We start from the raw sequence: 19,875 nt of genomic DNA, 5'->3' as shown, positions 1-19,875 counted from the left end.
ATTATGCAACTCAAATGTGTGGCATAATGAAAAATCTTGTCAGTCTAATTACTATTTTTACTACTTTTCTTTGCTCAATCATAGTTTTGAAACGTTTTTGAACTTTTCCTGATGTTTTACGAGAACTTAGTTATAATAGTTATTTATCTACCAAGGTAGGTATGAAGGTATTTTTTCGCACTAGATGTCGGCTTCGCCTCGGGTCGACAAGACGTCGTGTGCGAAAAAATACCGGCATACCTATCGTGGTAGATACAACGTTTTTCGCAATGTCGGGCCATAATCACCTTTCCAATTCAAAACATGTCCTACATTTTGTTCCAAAATTCTTGTGTATACATAAATTCATTTGAACGATCAAGAAGGCTGCATTATAATACACATTGCAATGTGATGTAAAGAGACGCGTTGAATGAAATCGAGTAGTCAATGCTTAGTATATACGTTCAATGAAAGTGTAAAGCAGGTATGGTCTATTGTCCGCCAGGAGGACATAAAAATTTGATTTTCGTACTTAAACGCACTCATTTTCATATTATTTTGACATAAAATGTGAGTGCGTTTAAGACAAATTCGCCGATCGACCATACCTGTTCTCTACTTTCATTGTATAAGTTCGGTATAATTGTGTGACTCTATAGCCGAATGGCTATAGTCGCTGCTTTGTGTTCAAAAACCTTTTGGTGTCGGGGGTTCGATTTTTGGTCAATGCAAGATTTTTATTTATAAAAATTTAGCCTATTTTTACAGGGCCTATTTTTGGTAATTTTTTTTGGTAAAAATTTACCAAAAATAGGCCCTGGTGCGAAAAAAAGTTAATATCGCACTGTGTCCAGGAATACAGTGAAATAAATACCTTCAAAACGACATTAAATGGATGCATGGAAAGGTGATGATTATGGACCGGAATTGCGAAAAATTAAAATACAAAATTTTTGCGAATTTTTTGTGAATTAATTCCCTAATATTAGGCTCTGCATTCATATTAGGGCCGCATGTGGGTATGGTTATGTATTTTGGCCGTATGATTCAAAGACATTTCGTCGTTACGCGAATTGTACATGTTTGTGACAACACAACTTGTATCGAAATTTCGAAATTTCGGCCTTTTCGCGTTCCATTAAAGTGTTAAAACGTCCTATTTTTCGTCACTATTGCTAAATTGACCTGATAAAATGAAATGTTATTCTCGATGTTATAACGAAATGAGAGAGTTACGCTAATTAACATTTTTAAGACAGCCAAGCAAAAATCTTTTTTTTTTCCTTTAAATGTATGGACTATCAGGCAAGGAAATACAATATTCATCTTGAGTATATACTTCATAAACGGACCAAAATATATAACTTATTTGGCTCATTCAAGTGAAGAAATCGACAGTACGATTGCAAAACTCGCCACACTGTCTATTCCTACACAAGGAGTCTCAGGTAGCTAAGTCCCCACCACATGCCGGCTCTTGTAAATTAAAAACGTGTTTGTAACAATGGGCTTCTGTTTTTTTTAAACCAAATTCAAGATTTACTGTAATAGAAATGGTACAATCTATGATTTTACCTGCGGTCGCGGTGTAATAAACACTTTAATCTTCGCGATGTCAATGCCCTACTTCACCCAAAAATAAGGTCGCAAACGCAATTATAGCGACAGTCAAAATTGCTGATCTTCTTTATTTGAGCGATTAAAACGAGGATTCATGCACGTTGTACTGTTGGGTTTATCTTTGAAGTGCTTATTGGTCTCAATATAAAACGTTGTCTCTGCGAAAATGACTGCATTGACGATTGCTTTTTTTTTGCTGAAACATTTGGAATATTTTGTGAGAAGTGAGTTTGATATTGATTTGTTATCGGTGTTTTTGCATGATAGGTTTTTTATCACCGACTATCGAAGTAGTCTATTTTCACGAACGAAATGAAAGTGTTCCTAGGACCAGCGTTACTTACGTCTCGCTTTTTTGCAGTATTAATCCTGTTTTATACATGCCTGCACCTAAGTGAATCCAGTACTGGGAACAGGACTGAAGGTTTGTAAATTATTTTGTAATCTTGATGCAAGAAATACACCCAGACACTATGGTCTGTGATCTATTCTCGTCTATAGTGCTGTTTTTCCGACGTTTAATAAATGGCCAATTTTTGCCTGGTATAGAGCCTTTGATACTTTCCATGTGCAATTTTATAGTATTGAAATGAAGGTCTCACGCAGACTAGTGCTGTAGCTTTTTGAAAGGTTTCGACCAAGTAATGTTGAAATGAATGTGATAAATGATCACATCCTCTTCGTTGCCCAATTATACGTAATGAAGACGACCTATTCGCACGCGATGTGTGCTAAACTAAGAGTAATTATTCGTAATTTTGTTCGAAATTTTCTCTCTAGTTATAATTACTCTTAGGTGCTAACATCTACTTCGACAAATGACTCCCTTATATTACTTGTATCGAAAAATGGTTCAATACTTGTACTGAAAAAATCAACTCAATATGAACAGTGATTTTCTTCCAGTTCTACGTTCCAACCCATCAGTATTGTATGTGTGGTCTGGTCAGGAACCGTCTGTGAATAACGCTGCCGATTTCGTTGCTGTAATTGATTTCGACGAAACGTCTTCGACATATGGATCGATTCTACGAGTTGTACCACTTGTTTCCGACGCTTCAAATAGAGTTGGTCAGGCGAACAATGAACCGCATCATTCCGGCATTTCTTCAGACGGACAATTTTTCATAACTGGTGGCCTACTCAGTTTTCTATCAGGAAATAAAGAAATTTTCATCTGGAGAATCCCAGAAAATCCATTGGATGGTCCGGAGTATTTGTGTGCGATTGATGCGCCTGGGTCGGCATGTACGGACGAATTTCTACCCATTGGTCCTTATTCATTTCTTGCCAGTATGATGTGCGACGAAACTGCAAATTCGCCAGGTGACATGGTGTTGATAAATGCGCTTGATTGTACCGCAACCTCTTTCTTAGAGGATAGAAGCTTAAGAAATTTTAATCCACATGGGTTTGGTATGCTCACTAATGGATCCATTTTCACAGCGGACTATATTGTTCCAATCACGTTGACGGAAACCGATCCATCAAAAATAGTTTTCCAAAGTACCGTCAGACATTTCTATCCCGACGGGAGTTTGCAACGAACATTTAACTTTCCTTACCCTACAAATCCTGAAACTGGTCTGGGATCAGGAATCGGTTTTATGGAACTGAAGCCTATTCCAAATGACCCATTAGGACGCGTATACGCTTGTGGCACTAACACGAACTTAATATATCTCATTACACCAGGAATTCCGGAACCAGTACCCGTTCTTGACGCGTCGGTTGTCAATGGATACGATATCAAGCCTAGTGCAGGAATTATATCCATATTTGAAAGTGGGAAGCTTGCCATCATGTCCTTTCAAATGCGGTTCCTATTGCTTGTTGATATTAGCGTACCCGAGGAACCTAACATTCTATTCACCTTTGACTTTTGTACAGACAGCTCAATTGCAAATATGCCGATTCAAATTCCTGGCCTGCCAGGAACTACTACGTTTCCTGAATACTGTGCCGCAAATGCTAACAATACCGGCACACATGTGGTTATGATTCCACCAGGAGAAAACCGATTCGTTGTACTGAACTACTTCCTTCAGTTCGGCTTAGCACAGTTTGCTGGCACACGATCCATGCACGTATTCAAAGTCGATCCGAATATGAGGAGCTTCACATACGATCAGCTATTCAATCCAAATTTCCCTGATAGTGAATTGTCGCCAGATTTTCCAACATTTTATTCGATGCAAGCTCATCCACATCATGCAGACTATATAAAACTCTAAGATTGTCAACATGCAATAAATGTTCGTTTGAGAAGAATGCGAGATTTAAAATCAGCTTCCGCTCATCGGGTCCCAGAATTCGCCACTTTTATACAGAAATACATAATCAGCTGACGTAGCAACCCTTAAAGTCTAAAACGTACAACGAAGTTGGAAGTAAAATTCAAAACATTTGAAGCGAGAAGTCGAACATGCAAGGGGTAACAATCAGAAGAAGCAAAATTCTACATGAGGTAGAGGTAAGAGACTTTCGATTGAAATTTTTTTCTCCCAATGACGAAATGCCAAATTGACGTTCACGAATTCGATTTTTATTTATCTCAACTATTTGCACTCTTCATGAAACGGTTCCAAAGTCCTAAGATCCCTCCAAGTCGGTGGTAAAGCATTCAGCAAATGATTTCCGCATTTTTTGCAAGGGTCACAGAACAATCGGTTGTAGCTGTGAATCCAAGTCTGTAAGGTATAAATAACGCGTTCAGCTCAGCACGTTCTATTAAAGAAATTGAATTTGCAACTGTACCATGAAACTTCTAACAGCTAAATCGGGTAAGGTTGGCGAGTAAAAGTGTAGCATCCCTGAGTGCGTATGATTTTGAACTTTTCGAAACACTTTGTGTCTCGACTCAGTCCATAAATCGTCGATTTCATCGAAATTCTCATCGAATCCCTTAACTGTGATCCACTCGATCATAATTCCTTTAAATACGAACGCGGCCTTCAAAACTCTGCCCAGAATTACCTAGAAATAAGCGAAATTTAGAAGTCTTTTCACTGACTTGTGTTGAATTAAATATTCAATTTACATGAACGATTGCGTTTGTAGCGAATGGTCGCCATACTTTTATTGTCATATCACTTAGGGTTCTATCGATATTATTGAGAACGTTGTCCACAGCTCTGTAAAAAAGGTAACACATTGTTGGCTGTCAGTCATTTCCTCTGTCGTCAAATTTTAAAACTTACGGTGGCATCACATTGTGGCACGACGTAAGCGGTCGACGTCTTTTATTGGTACTGTTGAAATAAGATCTCTTTAGTCCATTTGCCGACAGAACTTGTGTTGCCAGCTGGCTGTATTCGTGAATCTTTAGAAAAATGAAATTAATTAGGAAAATTGACACTTCAACCTCTACATTTTCGGGAGCTAGTTTTCGGTCGGGTTTTCTTTTCCTAAACTCACTTTCTGAATGAATTTTTTTTTTGATCAGAAGAACCGTCATCAAAATATTCTCACTGAGGAGGATAACGAGCTATATCCTTGTTTCGACCGACAGTAATATCAGCAGATTGATATGATCGATAGTTTTCTCTATTTAAAAAACCTTGCATCCCTCAAAAAATGCATGATTGTACGAAATCTATTAGTAGCTTCAAACCTTGTCAATCCACTTGTAGCTGTTGACCAATTGCGAGTATAATGCCTGGCGTTCTTGGGTGGTTTCTTGAGACAAATACGACGTATTTCCCAAGTTGAATGGGGCCGGTGTAAGTCCGTTGGCAATCGATTCCAAGTCTCTACATGATTCGGATTGGAAACTCATTTTTTTTTTTTGCAATCCAATGATAATTAAATGACAAAAAGACTACCTCAGGTTATTATTGACGGCATTGAGAAGTTCTTGCAATTCCATTAGGAATTTCGTCTCTCTTCCTTCTTCTCCATGTTCAGCCCGAATGCCACTTCCTAATGTTTCGAATACCTGACCCACACGCGCCCTTAGAACTTTGATGGACACCAAAGCCGAATTTAGTTGCTCCATCGTTTTAGAAGAATATTTTTAACTTCTTGGCTGTGTGATGCTTCTACCGAAACGGATTTTGACAGCACGTCCATATTATTATGTATCTATGGATGCACCACAGTTGTTTATAATTATTATGGTCATTATAGCACAACCTGAAGAAGTACTAGACACGAAGAGTTCTGTCAGTTTTGCGTGAGGCAAAATGTTTAAGAGTTTTAAGGCCAGGTTACCTTTTTAGGGTCTTTCTGATATTCGTCTTCAATTAACTTAATTGTTTACGTTTGTGATGATGATGAATCAGAGGAGAAAAAGAATGCCTTAATTTTTATGGCTGATTGGAACTGTGGGCGTTTCTTTCATCTTTCTTCTAAGAGTATTTTTTATAATTGAATAACCATTCAACATATCAATACACCTCGTCACTTTGCAATGCAAATTGCTATCAAAGGTTTTTTACATTCTAGAGATGTCATGGTAGCGCTGCTGTTGTTTCAACATATAGGGCGTTTGAGGAGAGTGAAAAGCGGTTAAATTTAACTTGCTCGAGACCAGCGTCAGTAAACGTCTGATATTTTTGTCAGATATGTTAGCTGTCAGAATTTCTCTGACTTTTGTGTCGAATATATAGACTGTTATAATGATCAATGAAATAACCCAATTTAATCTCGCAACGAATACGAGGAAAGCTAAATAACACTATATACTCTAATGATTGGTAGTTTTGAATAGAATAACAAGATACCGTTTGTCAACCAACAATGGGAGATATTTTTGAACAAAAAGAGTCTAGCAATGTAAAGTATCTCGATGGACGTTCAGTTTATGAAATAATGCTGAAAATACATACTACACCAACAACACGATTCACTCTATATATTTTTTCAGTACATACTTCATACTTTGTGCTCTATTTTCAGGTGACATAACTTCACTCTGGCAGATATCTATGAAATGTCATAGCCATGAAGTTAGGGCTCGGAACAGATCAGATCAATCCGAAATTTTTTCAGATTGATCTGAAATTTACCCGATCTGAATCTGATCTGAAAATTTTGATCTGATCTGATTCTGATCTGAAATCTGAAGACTTGAATCTGATCTGATCTGATCCAATCTGAATAATCTGAAGCGATCTTAAGTCCCAAGAATAAAATTTGAAATTCCAAAACTTGCTACTATATTTCTATAATATATTTTTGATTTTATTAGTTCCCCTGCACTCGCGGAGCCTTGCAGTTCAAGAATTTCTAATAAATTAGCATTTGTTTAGTCATATTGATTTTCAGATTTCAGATTGATCCGAAAATTTCCAGATTTAAATTTTCAGTTTTCAAATCAGATCAGATCTGCTTCCAATTTTCAGATTTCAGATCAGATCAAGCCGCATTATATCTGGATCTGCATCTGAAATTTTCAGATCGTCTTTTTTCAGATTCAGATCAGGTCAGAACGATCTGTTTCGAGTTGCTTCACAAAAAAATAGATTGCTGACATTGACGAAATGTACTAGAAATGTAATAAAAATTTACGCACATCGATTACATTTCGAGCTTTAATTTCCAAACATGATTATCCTATCGGTACACTATCCATAACGCTGTTTTTGCATCTAGTACATACTTAGAGAATATCTCCGATATCTACCAATGCATTGAAATGTCACATCGCTATAACTGTCACATTGCATAAATTATACCAATTTAAGAGGACATACATGTAGTGTTTTGTTGCCACTTGTGATACAGTACCTATATTCAATAATTACATAGCAGGAACGATAAAAAAAGTTTGTTTAAAATGGGAAATAAGTCATCATTGTTGTTACGACAGGAAGAAATCGCTCAAATACAGGACGAAACTGGATGTAAGGATTTATTGTACAGTCATTGTTCGTATAATCTAGAAAATCATTCCGATTGTGGACCATTTAAACATCAGAGTTTGTCATTGAAACATGCATACACTGCTTTCGTCAACAGCATAAATTAAACTTTTAATTTGTAACTTAATCTAGATAGTGTTGTTTATACATCCAGTCATTAGATGTTACGTCATAGTGTATGTGTATAGCAACGAGATTTAATATCATTCGGATTTCAGTTACATTTTTGTCATTTCAATTAAGTACCTTTGGATTTGTGGACTATGTGAGTGAATAGTTCGATTATTTTGTTCCATTTAATTGAAAGTTCTTCTTCATTTTGTAATGTTGCAGGAATTAAGTGGTTGGAATTTATCCGATCAAAATATCAATTTGTCCCTTGAAAAATGATAAAAAAACCATATCGATACACTGATGATGAACCAATTTTTTCGTAAAATTATCTGAGTTTTAAAACATCATAATCACAATATTAAATTGATGTTTTGGAGTGTAACTAGCTGTACCTACCCTGTAACATAATCCTTCTGAGCGTCTCATAGTTTCTCAGAAGGCATCCTTCTCTTACTATGAAATGAAGTGACACTTTTGGCAATGGACCTTGAAAACTTTCCAAATCTTACTAGAGTAAATGCTTCTGTTTTCTATCCTTTAAGTTACACCTGATCAATGTAACAATGTCTTTATTCTATTCAGAGTGCCTCGCAACTGTTCACATTTCCATGGAACAGATCCGTATCCAGCTCAGGGTGTCCTGGTTTCATGAAATATTTTTGAATGGAAAACCGGTTTTTCCAAAATTCACAGGGTGGGCTGAACGCAGCCTCGCCAGTATCTATTTACAAGACTGCTACGGAACCACTTATTTTGCAACAACTAGTCTGACCAGATTTTAAATTTTAATTATTTTCAAAGAGTCAAGCGATCACACAGATGACGGAGGTGCTAAGTTCAATCGAATCAGGATGGAAAAATTTACTGACCGAATAAAATTGACTAGACAAGGTTTCCCCTTACTTTCATTGCTTTTAATTTTATCGATCTACAGAGATGGTGTTGGCTTAAACCACTCTTATAGGCCTTAGTAGATTCAGATCACTTGAAAGATTTAACCACGAATTGAACAAGTATAAAACGTGAATTAACAGTCGATTCACTGATTTTGAGTTATTGAATTGACTACAGCAAGAGGAACATAAGCTGTTAACAAATAAGCTGTAAATGACAGACAGCATGACCATTAATTACAAAAGCGTTTCGTATGCATTCGTTTGATAAATAATTGTTTCCAGTTACTCCGAACCAAATCGAACGATTGTACTCTCGATTTACATCACTGGATCGCACCGATTGTGGAACACTATCTCGCGATGATTTCCTGCGAATACCAGAACTTGCCATTAATCCGTTATGCGATAGAATCGTCCATGCTTTCTTTGCCGACAGCAATGATGAAAGGGTCAATTTTCGACAATTCATGAAGGTAACAGATTCATCAAATAAAATACAAAAGAAATAATTGCAAAGTAAAAACAATGGGAAACGATTTAGGTGTTGGCTCATTTCCGTCCCATTAAGGCAGGAAAAACGAATACCTTGAATAATCGCCAGGAAAAACTTAAATGTAAAACGAAAGTTCGATTAAGCCTTCCATTCAAAATCTCTAATTTTTTCCAATTTTTCCATTTTCAAATAGTCGCATTTAAAATGTACGATTTAGACGACGACGAATCGATATCCAGAGATGAATTGTTGAACATATTGCATATGATGGTCGGTGCCAATATCAGCCAAGATCAATTGATTAGCATAGCTGAGCGAACGATCATCGAAGCCGACCAATGTGGTCAAGGGAAAATTTCGTTTGATGATTTCTGCAAAGCGTTGGAACGATGCGACGTTGAACGAAAAATGTCCATTCGTTTTTTGAATTAAAAATTCCAAAAAAAATTTGTATTAATTTATGCACACACTACACATACACACACTTTACCGGGTTACTTGTTACATTATATCACTTTGTTGACAATGACACGTTTATCACATTTCAGCTTATTTAGCTAATCACCGGAATGACAAATGAGAAATTAAGTTCTGCAGGTGAGCTTGCTGTTTGTCATACGGTCCACACTTCTTTTTCAAATACATTTTTAAAGCTCAAACAGACATTTCAAAAAGCTTCAGGTTCATTGTAAATCACATGCTCGTATTTAGACAATGTACAGTCAATGTAAAAAAAGGAGTTCATTTAATGCTCTCATTTCACACAGCTCGTTAAAAATACTTGAAAAATTGTAGAATTTACACCAATTTTCTACGCAGGGAATGCTGTGCACAGAAACGTATATTTTGCACAAACTGTGTCCCGGCTTAGAAGTCCACACATTGTATGTATAGCCTGGGCAGCATTTTTATTCTGCAGAAACATTCTTCAGAAATCCATTCCAGTCGATTTCAAGTCATCCTGAGCATGCTTTCCATGTTGTTTTTTATTATTATTTTGATTTAATGGAATTTCAAAAAGAAGAAATTGATTATGTCTCCATGTTTCTTATGCAAATTCAATTGCGATAGGCTTATAAATGTGATAAACAATCATGTGCATTATTGGGGAATTTTTCATGGGTCCTAGAAAAATGTCCTAGAAAAATTTACTATCAACCCGACTTTATTAATTAATTAATTTTAGAGGAATGATTGACTTTTAATGAAAATTTACAATATAGTGAATGGTGCCAAATTTGCACTAGCTGCTTCATAGTTCGACATTCAAATTACTACTTTACTGTAATAAAACTGTTTATAGTCTGAATGTCTGAAGAGAACCAGCTGGTGCATATTTCCACAACAATCTTAAAGAAGGTGCATTGGTACTTATGTTACAGCTTTTATTTTGTTCATTGAACATTGTGTCACAATAAAAAAATACTTAACCAAAGAAAAACAAACGTTGTATCGAAATTGGAAATTTGTTAGAGGCGACCCATGCAAAACGTTTTGTCATCGAGGATAACATGTAAAAACTTTGAGATAATTGAAAGTTTTATTTTAAATATAAAATCAAACATTATCAGTGGGGGGTTCATGTGCGGTTCAGAAGGTGATTGTTCCATCAAATTTTTTTTTATAAAGAAAAGTGACAGGGACAGAAGCTTTTTAGTCTACTATCCGTCTGGCAAAAGCTTAGAAAGTAAAAGATGCCGCCTGAACGTTATAGCAAAGATTGTGCCACATCTTAGGGGCCGTTCATAAATTACGTAACGCAAAAATCAACATTTTTCAGACCCCCCCCCGGGTCTGTAACGCTAAAAGGGTCAAGTTTGACCCAATTTTGTTAGAACCGTAACGCTTGCCTCATACCCCCCCCTCCCCCCTCTAGCGTTACGTAATTTATGAACGGCCCCTTATCACATTTCGACGTTACATAGCCTCGCACATTTAAACATTAAAAAAAAAAATCAACTACGCGGAAAGAAATCAGATATAGTGGAAATAGAAAACATAATATTGCATGGAAATGACAGCAGTTGTCGCGAACGATGTGGTAAAGTGTATTTTCCAAGCATAATTTCTCCACTAGCTAAAAAACGAGATAATTTAGTTGAAAATGTGACTGCTGAAAGTCGATTTTAGTCAAGGTAAGTCCCTGCAAAATCGGATCGAGTGTAGACTCATAAGGTAGAGTTTACATAAATCTTTGAATAGCTTTATTATTTTAAATGCGACAAAAAAGACTGCTCACAATTATGGCGCAGCCGGTAAAAAAATCGATCTTTTCAAAAAATTCAAAAATTAAAAACTACAGATAACAATGCTGCGAGAATTGCTGTTGGTCTGCGCTTAGGATCCCAATTATGCGAGGAGTATAGGTGTGTCTGTGGTGAGTTAGTTAAAAAGGACGGTTTGCATGGATTATCATGCAAGCTTAAGACAGGAATAACGCCGCGACATGATTCTGTAAACAGAGAGTTTTCTCATGCTTTTTCTGCTGCAGATTTTCCAACTTTGTTACAGCCACCAGGAATTTCTAGAGATGACGGTAAAAGACCTGATGGTATGACTCTAATTCCGTGGAGTCATGGTATATCTCTTTTATGGGATGTGACAGCGCGTGATACGTTGGCTCCTTCATACATTGGTGAAACTTCTTAAAAAGCACGCTCAGTTGCAGAAAAAGCGGAGAGATTAAAGCATAATCATTATAGAAAACTTAAAGAAAATTATTTATTCACCCCGCTTGCTTTTGAATCTTTAGGTTGCATGGGCCCAGAAGCAAAGAAATTTGTCACGAAATTAGGATCTTTGATGAAAAAAGCATCAGGGGAAAAGCGTTCAACAGATTATTTATTGCAAAGAATTTCAATTGCTATTCAAAGAGGAAACGCAGCTTGTATTCTTGGAACGTTGGGAAGGAATAGAGTGGACGATTTTTATTTATTGTAATTTCTGTTTTTTGAAAAGATCGATTTTTTACTGGCTGTGCAGTTTGAGCAGTCTTTTTTTCGCTTATCTTAAAATAAAAAGGAAAATCTTTAAAAAGAAAACAGTAAACATCATCAATCTTCTTCTTACCTAATGTTCCCAAAATACAAGCAGCGTTACCACGTTGAATTGCGATCGAGATTCTTTGCAAAAGGTATTCTTTCGGTTTTACCTCACCCGTTGCTTTTTTCATTAAAAAGAGCCCAATTTAGCAATAAATTTCTTTGTTTCCGAACCCATGCAACCTAAATTCCCGAAAGCAAGTGAGGTTAGCAAATAATTTTGTTTCAAAGAAATGTAGTGGTTATGCTTATGTCTCTCTGCTTTTTCAGCAATGGACCGTGCTCTCATTGATGCAGCCATGGTATCCCGGACAGCTACATCCCACAAGAGTGAATGAATAGTGGATTCGTATAATATTCTCTTATAAGCTGTTCAGAGATCACATTATTTTAAAGTCGAGTCAGGTTGTCAAGTTGTGAAGATCAGTGAACCCAAATTTAGTGGATTTTTTAGCATTTAATTCGAGAGTAATTTCACTTCAGTGGGTGGTGTGTGCAAGCTTTTCACACATTTTATTTTTTATCCTCCAAGATCTATTCATTGTTGTTGCGCGTCTTTCATAAAATTTTTTTCTTTTTATACTGAAACGTTGTTTCTACACATATTTATACCTGAGAAAGTTTTTTTTTAGCAAATTCGGCTTAGGAAAGTATAACAATTGCTTTCAATCTCAAAGAAAATTGATTTCATTTCACTAAACATCTACTTTTCGATTAGTGATTCGAATCATGTAGCACAAAATATTTGCGACAGGTTTACAGTAAGATTACAATGTACGACGAAATTCTGTATAAACAATGTAAATCACTAACTGTGCTACTACAGCGCTTCAATCGAATGACAATTCACATTCATCCAGTTATTGTACATCAAGCCATTGACACCATTTTGAAAAAGTTAAGTTTATGGAAGTTTCTCGAAAAATGCCGAGACTACGGCCAAAGAAGAGTGCAGCACAGATGGCTGCATTTCGACGAAATGCTGCCAAACGTTGGAATTCTACGCAACTCTCAGCGAATTCGCAAGATAAAGAATCTACAAGTTTCGATTTGAACAATGATGGTCGGTTGGAAGCTTCGTTGCAAACCCCATCGGATTTTAGCAATGACGGTGACATTGCAATGGAAGCCACAACAGATTTGGGAGATGTAGCGTTTCACGAAATGGATAATGAAGGGGAGGGTGGACAGGTGACGTGACCAAAAATAGTAAACCATTTTCGTTCAAATCATCTAATTCGAGGAAGATATTGGTGGGGAGGTTATTCTCTGTGATGCTATTCAGACCCCGTCGCGGTTTAGCTATTTTTTTAAAATAGTTCACCACTTCTGTTCAACAAAATATCGTGCCTATCTGAAAACAGATGGCCCAAGTTTCTATGCAATTTTTTCGATTTAAATGAAAGGAAGAGATGGCGTTTGTTCCTCCCTGCACTATGTCAAACTGTCATCTGCGACTGTCAAATGAGTCTAGTCATTTTGAGAAAATATTTTGAACATCGCAGCAAATCACTAATTTAAGATTTTGAAATCACAGCCATGAGTTTCAATGATAAATCGGATAATACATCCAAAGAATGGCAATCACGTCTGGAGAATTTCAAATTCAAACAGGCTGATATGAACAAGTTGATTATGAATTATTTGGTAACAGGTCAGCATTATTTATATACATTTTGTTTGTAGACATTTCATTGTTGTGTTGTTGTTTCTTTTTTTTTTGTCTTCGTCGAAGATGTAAAAAAGTGATTGAAATTTTCATAAAGTTTTTTTTCGTCTTCCTTTGTTGTTTGTATTGCGTTGCACTGTATACAGAAGGATTCAAAGAGGCTGCCGAAAAATTTCAATCGGAAGCTGGCGTTGAACCAACCGTTGAACTAAACACCCTTGACAATCGAATATTAATCCGAGATGCGGTTCAAAGTGGTCGGGTCCAAGAGGCAACGCATCTCGTCAATCAATTGCATCCGGAACTGTTGGACAATGATCGTTACTTGTACTTTCACTTGCAACAGTTACATCTCATCGAACTGATCAGGTAAATGACGACCTCCATGTCGGAGCGCATTTTGTTTGACTTCGTTGAATTTCGCCACTTTTCAGAGCTGGCAAAATTGAAGATGCTTTGACATTTGCACAGACACAGATGTCAGAGGCGGGTGAAAGCAATCCGGAAGTGTTGAGTGAATTGGAAAGAACATTGGCATTGCTGGCATTTGAACAGCCGCAGAAGAGTCCATTTTCCGATTTATTAGAGCAATCTCATCGACAAAAGGTCAGTTGATGTGTCGATGCGTTGTTGTCATTTTGATGAATATTTACATGATTTCAAATTGGATGGTTTACTTTTCCACAGGTGGCCAGTGAACTGAATGCGGCCATTCTGAAGAATGAACACTACGAACAAACGACTCCACGGATCATAAATTTACTTAAGCTGATATTATGGGCCCAGGCCGAACTAGACAAGAAAAGCATCAACTATCCCAAAATGAACGAACTCTCGTCGGCTCAAATCGATCCGAAATAGTGTGGTTGCATTTGGCGCTAGGTTTTTGCTTGTAAATATATCGCGTCGGTTTTTTCGTTTAGGTTAAACACATTTTTAACAATTTTATGTATTAAATGCATCAGCAGCTGACTAAAACGAAAGACACCTTATGTGTGTGTGTGGCTGAGGTCACTTTCAGAATGTCTTCTGCTATAAATTCAACTTTTTGTTTTTCATGGACTACAGAGAAATGCAATAAATTTATTGGACTATCCTCAGTAAGTTCTCTTTTTCCTTCAATAAGTGCTGTTCATCATTTCGACTTGCATCATTTCGACTTGCATCATTTCGACTTGCATCATTTCGACTTGCATCATTTCGACTTGATCGTGTCACCCGTGTCATCGCTTTGAATGATATCCAGCTCAAAAATTTCGGGATAAATTTGGATATAATCTCACATTTGCGCCAATGGAAAAACAACGAATGGTCTGCTCTCCATGGTGTAACAACAGTTCGATTTGCTATCGATATATTGAGAGCACGGGGTGAAATCTGGACACAAAAAAGTTTTATGATCCCAGTGATTAGAACAATCACTCATATAGCGGGAAGGGGAACAATGTAAAAAGCGAATCGCAAGGTTGTTCCTTGGACAAGGAATCAGGAAGACAATATTTAGCAGATTTCACTCTCAGCTATCACGACTTTCACAGCTTTGAGTAGCGAAATTGGGCTGAGTGAATCGATTTTCTTAACCTCGCTATCGTGTCATATTTGTATTGTCAGTAGTAATGGAAAATGTTTCTCATTCACCTGAAGCGATGAACACACAAGAAAGAACTATTTTCAATGTAATTCATCGGTGGTTCATAATTTTTCACGTGCGCAATTCGGTGATAACAGAAGTTCCCTGGAACTGAGCGAACTGGAACATTTGACCTTCGTATTGTATTGGTGAAAATGTGTGGAACGTGGAGCATAAAAGTGAAGCGAGCTGATTGACAGAAATAGCTTTGAGGGATTTTTTTGAAAGTGGACCTGGCTCCGTCGGAGCTATTTTTTAGCGAACTTTTTGTTTACATGCCCAGATAGCTCTTGTCGCCAAGAGTCTAAAACCGCAATTGTTTAATTTTAATATTTTTTTATCGGCTTGTGAGCTTCCACCAAAAGTCAAAAAAGGGTGTTTTTTGTCCATGATTTACTGTTGCTGCGGGCTATGGACATATATGTAATCATTGGTTCATTGGATAGGTATTGACCAGTAGATACGGGGCAGGATATCTTACAAGTTCTGTACCTTTGTTCGAAAATAACAAAAATAATGTTTCAGTCAAAGACCGGAAATTTTGTGTGAGCTTCGTACCTTGCGAATATTTATCTTTAGATTAGTGGATAGAGGTTTAACCTAGTTTTACAATAATACCCCACTTGCCATAGAAGACAGGTTCCTTCACTCGAAGACAAAATAATGCACGAATTATAATGTTTTTGATGTCTGTATCCACTGATCTAAAGATAAATATTCGCCAGGTGTGAGATATCCCGCTTTGAAGCTCACAAAAATTTATGGCTTTTGACTGAAAAATTATTTTTGTCATTTTCGAACAATGGTACAGATAATGTACGATATCTGTCACAGATAATCCGTATCTACTGGTCAATACCTATCCAATGAACCCACACACACGTATGCCCATAACCTGTAGCGGCAGTAAATCACGGAAAAACACCCTTTTAGACTTTTGGTGGAAGTTCATTGTCCTTTCAATTCATTCTTTATTTCGGCGTCAGCTGTATTCTTCCCAGTCCAATTGAATTTTTCACGATTCAGGACTCAGCGCCTCAAGATTCAGCTCATTATGATTCAGCAGTCGTAATAATATACGATCCATCGTCTTAAGAGGGTTTGGGACTAAACCTACCTTGCCCGTTTCTCTTCTATATACTCTACTCATTGAAGAGTATAACCTGAAGTGAATCATAATTTGCCAATCCATGAAGCAATTGTCTTCTTCTCGTCTTTTCTACGTCTTAACACATTCATTCCTGAACCCAATACCACATCTGTATATAGAAATACAGTTAAAACAATGCTCTGATCTGATACATCTTGCAATGAGAATGGACTTTTTTTACCTGTCGTCTTAAGAAAGACGCACAGGGGTTTAGAGGGTCTACGGATTATCTGTGTAAGAAAGGAAATTTCGTCCACTGATCCACCGTTCACTCAGAGTCTGAGCGTCAGCTTTTCACCATATCCAAGACTTCAACCGAGCTAAACAGAACAATAAAAACAATAAAAACCACAACAGAAGGGCCATATTCTAAGTCCAAGTACAGTCAAATCCGCGTAAAAACGCGATAGAAGAATATTAAAATTAAACGACTGCGGTTTTAGACTATTGGGGACAAGAGCTGTCTGGGCATGTAAACAAAGAGCCGTTAAAAAAAAGTTTTTCCGGAGCCTGGTCCACTTTTTAAAAAATCCCTCTTTAGTAGTGTACAGAATTCGATGATCGAACAATAATAACCACTTATATTTAGTGTCATGGTAGCAATCTGTGGTAAGCATTTCAATCGACTTGAAATTACTCCAAGTACAGTCAATTCCAATGAATATCAAATGAATATTAGTGGTTTTTGTTCAACTTTACACATAAGCAAGAATTTCTAAGAATCAGAACTTTGAGTGCCTGTCGACAAAAGCATATTATTTGAAGAATCGATATTCGACTCAAACTAGTTTCGCTCCGAATATACGTCATATATGGCATTAGGTTTGTTACTAAGCTTACATCCAGATGCAGCAAAAATAGTTTGCTAATCTGAAACCAAACGTGGACTGTTTAGGTGGAATATTTCTGTAATAAATTACCATTTTTGTGGTTTCCATGGTGTGATATTAATTCCTAATTTCCATATCAACTTTCTACCTTCATTTCCTTATAACTCCGGTACTAACAGTCCAAATGGTACCAAATTCATGCAAGACTAAATCGATACGACGAAGGCAACTACTGTCGTTCGGCAACGATGGCGTGTTTTTTTCTCAGAAAGGTCCCGCACATCAAATACTGCCAATATTACAATATGTCCAATGACTCTTTTCTGTGGTCCACACAACTTGTAGTTTGAAATTTACACACATTGACTGGATGATTCTTTGCAAACTGCGGGTGTGTGTTCGACGGAGTATACTAGACACGGCTCTGTGGCATACAAATTCCCAGGTAAGAGCGCAGAAAAAATCAATAAAATCCTCGGTTCAGGTCAGATTGTACCTGTTGCTGATCCGCAACGTCGACAAATAGAAACACGAAACAAAAATTATTTTTTCATTTTTATTGTTTGAAATAAATTTTTTTTGTATTTTTATTGTATGAAAGAAAATTAAAAATGTCAGAAAATCAGAGAATCAATACACGGGGTGGAGCCATATAATCATCAATTTATGGTTTTTTTTCGGTTGTTTATTTCTTTTTTTCATTTTGTTTGTTTGTTTTGCAAAACTATTAAATTTCTCGATTAAATTTATTTAAAGTTTACATTTTAGTAATAATCTACACAATAAGAGTTTTTTTTCTGAAATTTTGGCTACAAATCGTAAACTTACACTAAAAGTGAATTGGATTTTCGCCTTCATTTTAATTTCTGTTCTTTTTTCGTTTGCATCTTTGCAGATTTTTTATTTAATAAAAAGGGGGAAAAAATGAGGGGTAGAACGGATGTGTTTTGTATATTTTAATGGTGTCATTTTCTTTAAATAATTATTTTTACGGTTTGATTGCTTCTTCCTGTTTTGCTTCTTTTTATTTGGCTAAATGGGTCCATGAGATTTAGATTTAAAAAAAAGGTATACAATCGGAAGAAATGTGAAAACCGACACATTATTGTCTTAAGTGATATGCATGGATCACCACTGCAGACTGCGTATATATTTTGCTTAACAAATGACGGACTAGATTTTTCTGTTCGGGATTTTTATTGGATAAAAAAAAAACAAATTCTCGATCGATTAACCGGAATACATGGTCCTCAAGAAGTCCACAACTAACACACAAAATAAACAGAATTGTGTCGATTTTCATATTTCAAAAAATGTCTCTGAGAAAAAATTTTAAAGAAAAAATTTTCACTCAAAATTTCTAAAGATTTTTTTTTTTACTTTATGCAACTTGAGATCATGATGTTCGAAAACTGCGAACTTTAGATCCCTCTGTAGCATAAAACGTTGTATGAATTTCGGTGCGAAGTACTATATTAGGCTGACGATTACATAATAATACATCTAGGGCCTAATAAAGTACTTCGCACTCGATGTCATAAGTAACTATTAGTTTTCTGATTTAGCAATTTATACAACCGAGTGATAAATGCTTTTTCAGGCACTAGACTGTTTTTTTTTGCCTAAAAAAATCATTTATCACGAGTTGTATACAACATTTTTTCGCAAAAAAGGCAGCGGAAGTCTCACTTTTCGCGACGGAGTTGCGAAAACTCTTTTAATACAACAATTTAGGGAGTTTGAAGGAAACTTCGAGAAATTAAGGAAATTCTTTCGAATCTAGGCTGTACGAGGAAATTATTAGGCGTCATAAAAACAGTCCATTCGCTTACATGAGACGATGAGAAACCCGGGAAAAAATTACCAACAGAAACTGTCAAAATTATAACTATCAAAGTTATTGTGTCCATCGAAATATTTTAAAAATTTAATTGTAGAACTTGTAGAGCTCTACCTTCAAATGATACCACAGAAACATAATTTTGACCTTTTTATCACACTTAAAACTGTACAAATTCTCGACACTCCGGAGAAAGTAGTAATATATCAAAAAGTCCATCATAACCATCTCAAGTTTTACTCTCGATAAATTTTGATTTGACGTCGTATTAAAGTTTGCTTCAGCTGTAGTTGCAAATTGGTCTACTCATACATGCATAAAGCTTATACGTGTCCATACGAAGAGGTTTGCATAAGCAGCGTGAATATTTGAGTGACCAGCATGTAAAGCCACTGAAACAAAGGTGGACACAAATTCACACAAATTGGGAATACTGATGCGTGAAATTAGTGAAAATTTCCGAAATTCACCTAAATTTACCGAATTTGTTTTTTGGTCAATTTTGATAAATTCAGCAAATTTTTAGTAGGTTTCGGATTAATTTCAAATCATGGATTCAGTTGACACTAACTGTAAAAACTCTCGAATAATTAAGTGATAATCCAGATACAAATATAAGTAAAGTGAAACATGGTAATGAAATAGAGAGTTATGGAACAAAGAAAAAAAATTATAAATAAAATATTGAAGCAGAGAGATATAATTAATCTCTTCCTGGACTAAAATAGAAAAAAGCAAACAAAGGG

At 36.3% G+C, this 19,875-nt stretch overlaps 4 protein-coding genes across 4 annotated transcripts; 3 read left to right on the top strand and 1 right to left on the bottom strand.

Moving 5' to 3' along the window:
* The first annotated feature begins 1,824 nt into the window (after positions 1 to 1,824).
* Positions 1,825 to 3,871, top strand: LOC119082304. The gene is made up of 2 exons (XM_037191795.1): positions 1,825 to 2,026; positions 2,509 to 3,871. The coding sequence occupies exons 1-2, from the start codon at positions 1,915 to 1,917 to the stop codon at positions 3,834 to 3,836; spliced, it is 1,440 nt and encodes a 479-aa protein (XP_037047690.1). The 5' UTR covers positions 1,825 to 1,914; the 3' UTR covers positions 3,837 to 3,871.
* A 252-nt stretch (positions 3,872 to 4,123) lies between these two features.
* On the bottom strand, positions 4,124 to 5,690 carry LOC119082649 (mediator of RNA polymerase II transcription subunit 27). Its single transcript, XM_037192232.1, has 6 exons — positions 5,427 to 5,690; positions 5,216 to 5,354; positions 4,803 to 4,924; positions 4,643 to 4,736; positions 4,360 to 4,578; positions 4,124 to 4,292 (listed from the first exon to the last, which is right to left on the bottom strand). Exons 1-6 carry the CDS (start codon positions 5,597 to 5,599, stop codon positions 4,161 to 4,163), a joined length of 879 nt encoding a protein of 292 aa, XP_037048127.1. The 5' UTR covers positions 5,600 to 5,690; the 3' UTR covers positions 4,124 to 4,160.
* A 1,570-nt stretch (positions 5,691 to 7,260) lies between these two features.
* On the top strand, positions 7,261 to 10,407 carry LOC119082822 (calcineurin B homologous protein 1). Its single transcript, XM_037192477.1, has 4 exons — positions 7,261 to 7,448; positions 8,759 to 8,949; positions 9,018 to 9,090; positions 9,163 to 10,407. The coding sequence occupies exons 1-4, from the start codon at positions 7,382 to 7,384 to the stop codon at positions 9,399 to 9,401; spliced, it is 570 nt and encodes a 189-aa protein (XP_037048372.1). The 5' UTR covers positions 7,261 to 7,381; the 3' UTR covers positions 9,402 to 10,407.
* Positions 10,408 to 13,466: 3,059 nt separating this feature from the next.
* LOC119082725 (glucose-induced degradation protein 8 homolog) lies at positions 13,467 to 14,783 on the top strand. Its single transcript, XM_037192315.1, has 4 exons — positions 13,467 to 13,664; positions 13,826 to 14,048; positions 14,114 to 14,285; positions 14,367 to 14,783. The coding sequence occupies exons 1-4, from the start codon at positions 13,550 to 13,552 to the stop codon at positions 14,538 to 14,540; spliced, it is 684 nt and encodes a 227-aa protein (XP_037048210.1). The 5' UTR covers positions 13,467 to 13,549; the 3' UTR covers positions 14,541 to 14,783.
* Positions 14,784 to 19,875: the final 5,092 nt, after the last annotated feature.

This window comes from Bradysia coprophila, chromosome X, assembly GCF_014529535.1.
Source record: "Bradysia coprophila strain Holo2 chromosome X, BU_Bcop_v1, whole genome shotgun sequence".
NCBI classification, from domain to species: Eukaryota; Metazoa; Arthropoda; class Insecta; order Diptera; family Sciaridae; genus Bradysia; species Bradysia coprophila.
Note: the sequence above shows the minus strand (reverse complement) of the source record. Positions and strands in the feature narration are given on the sequence as shown.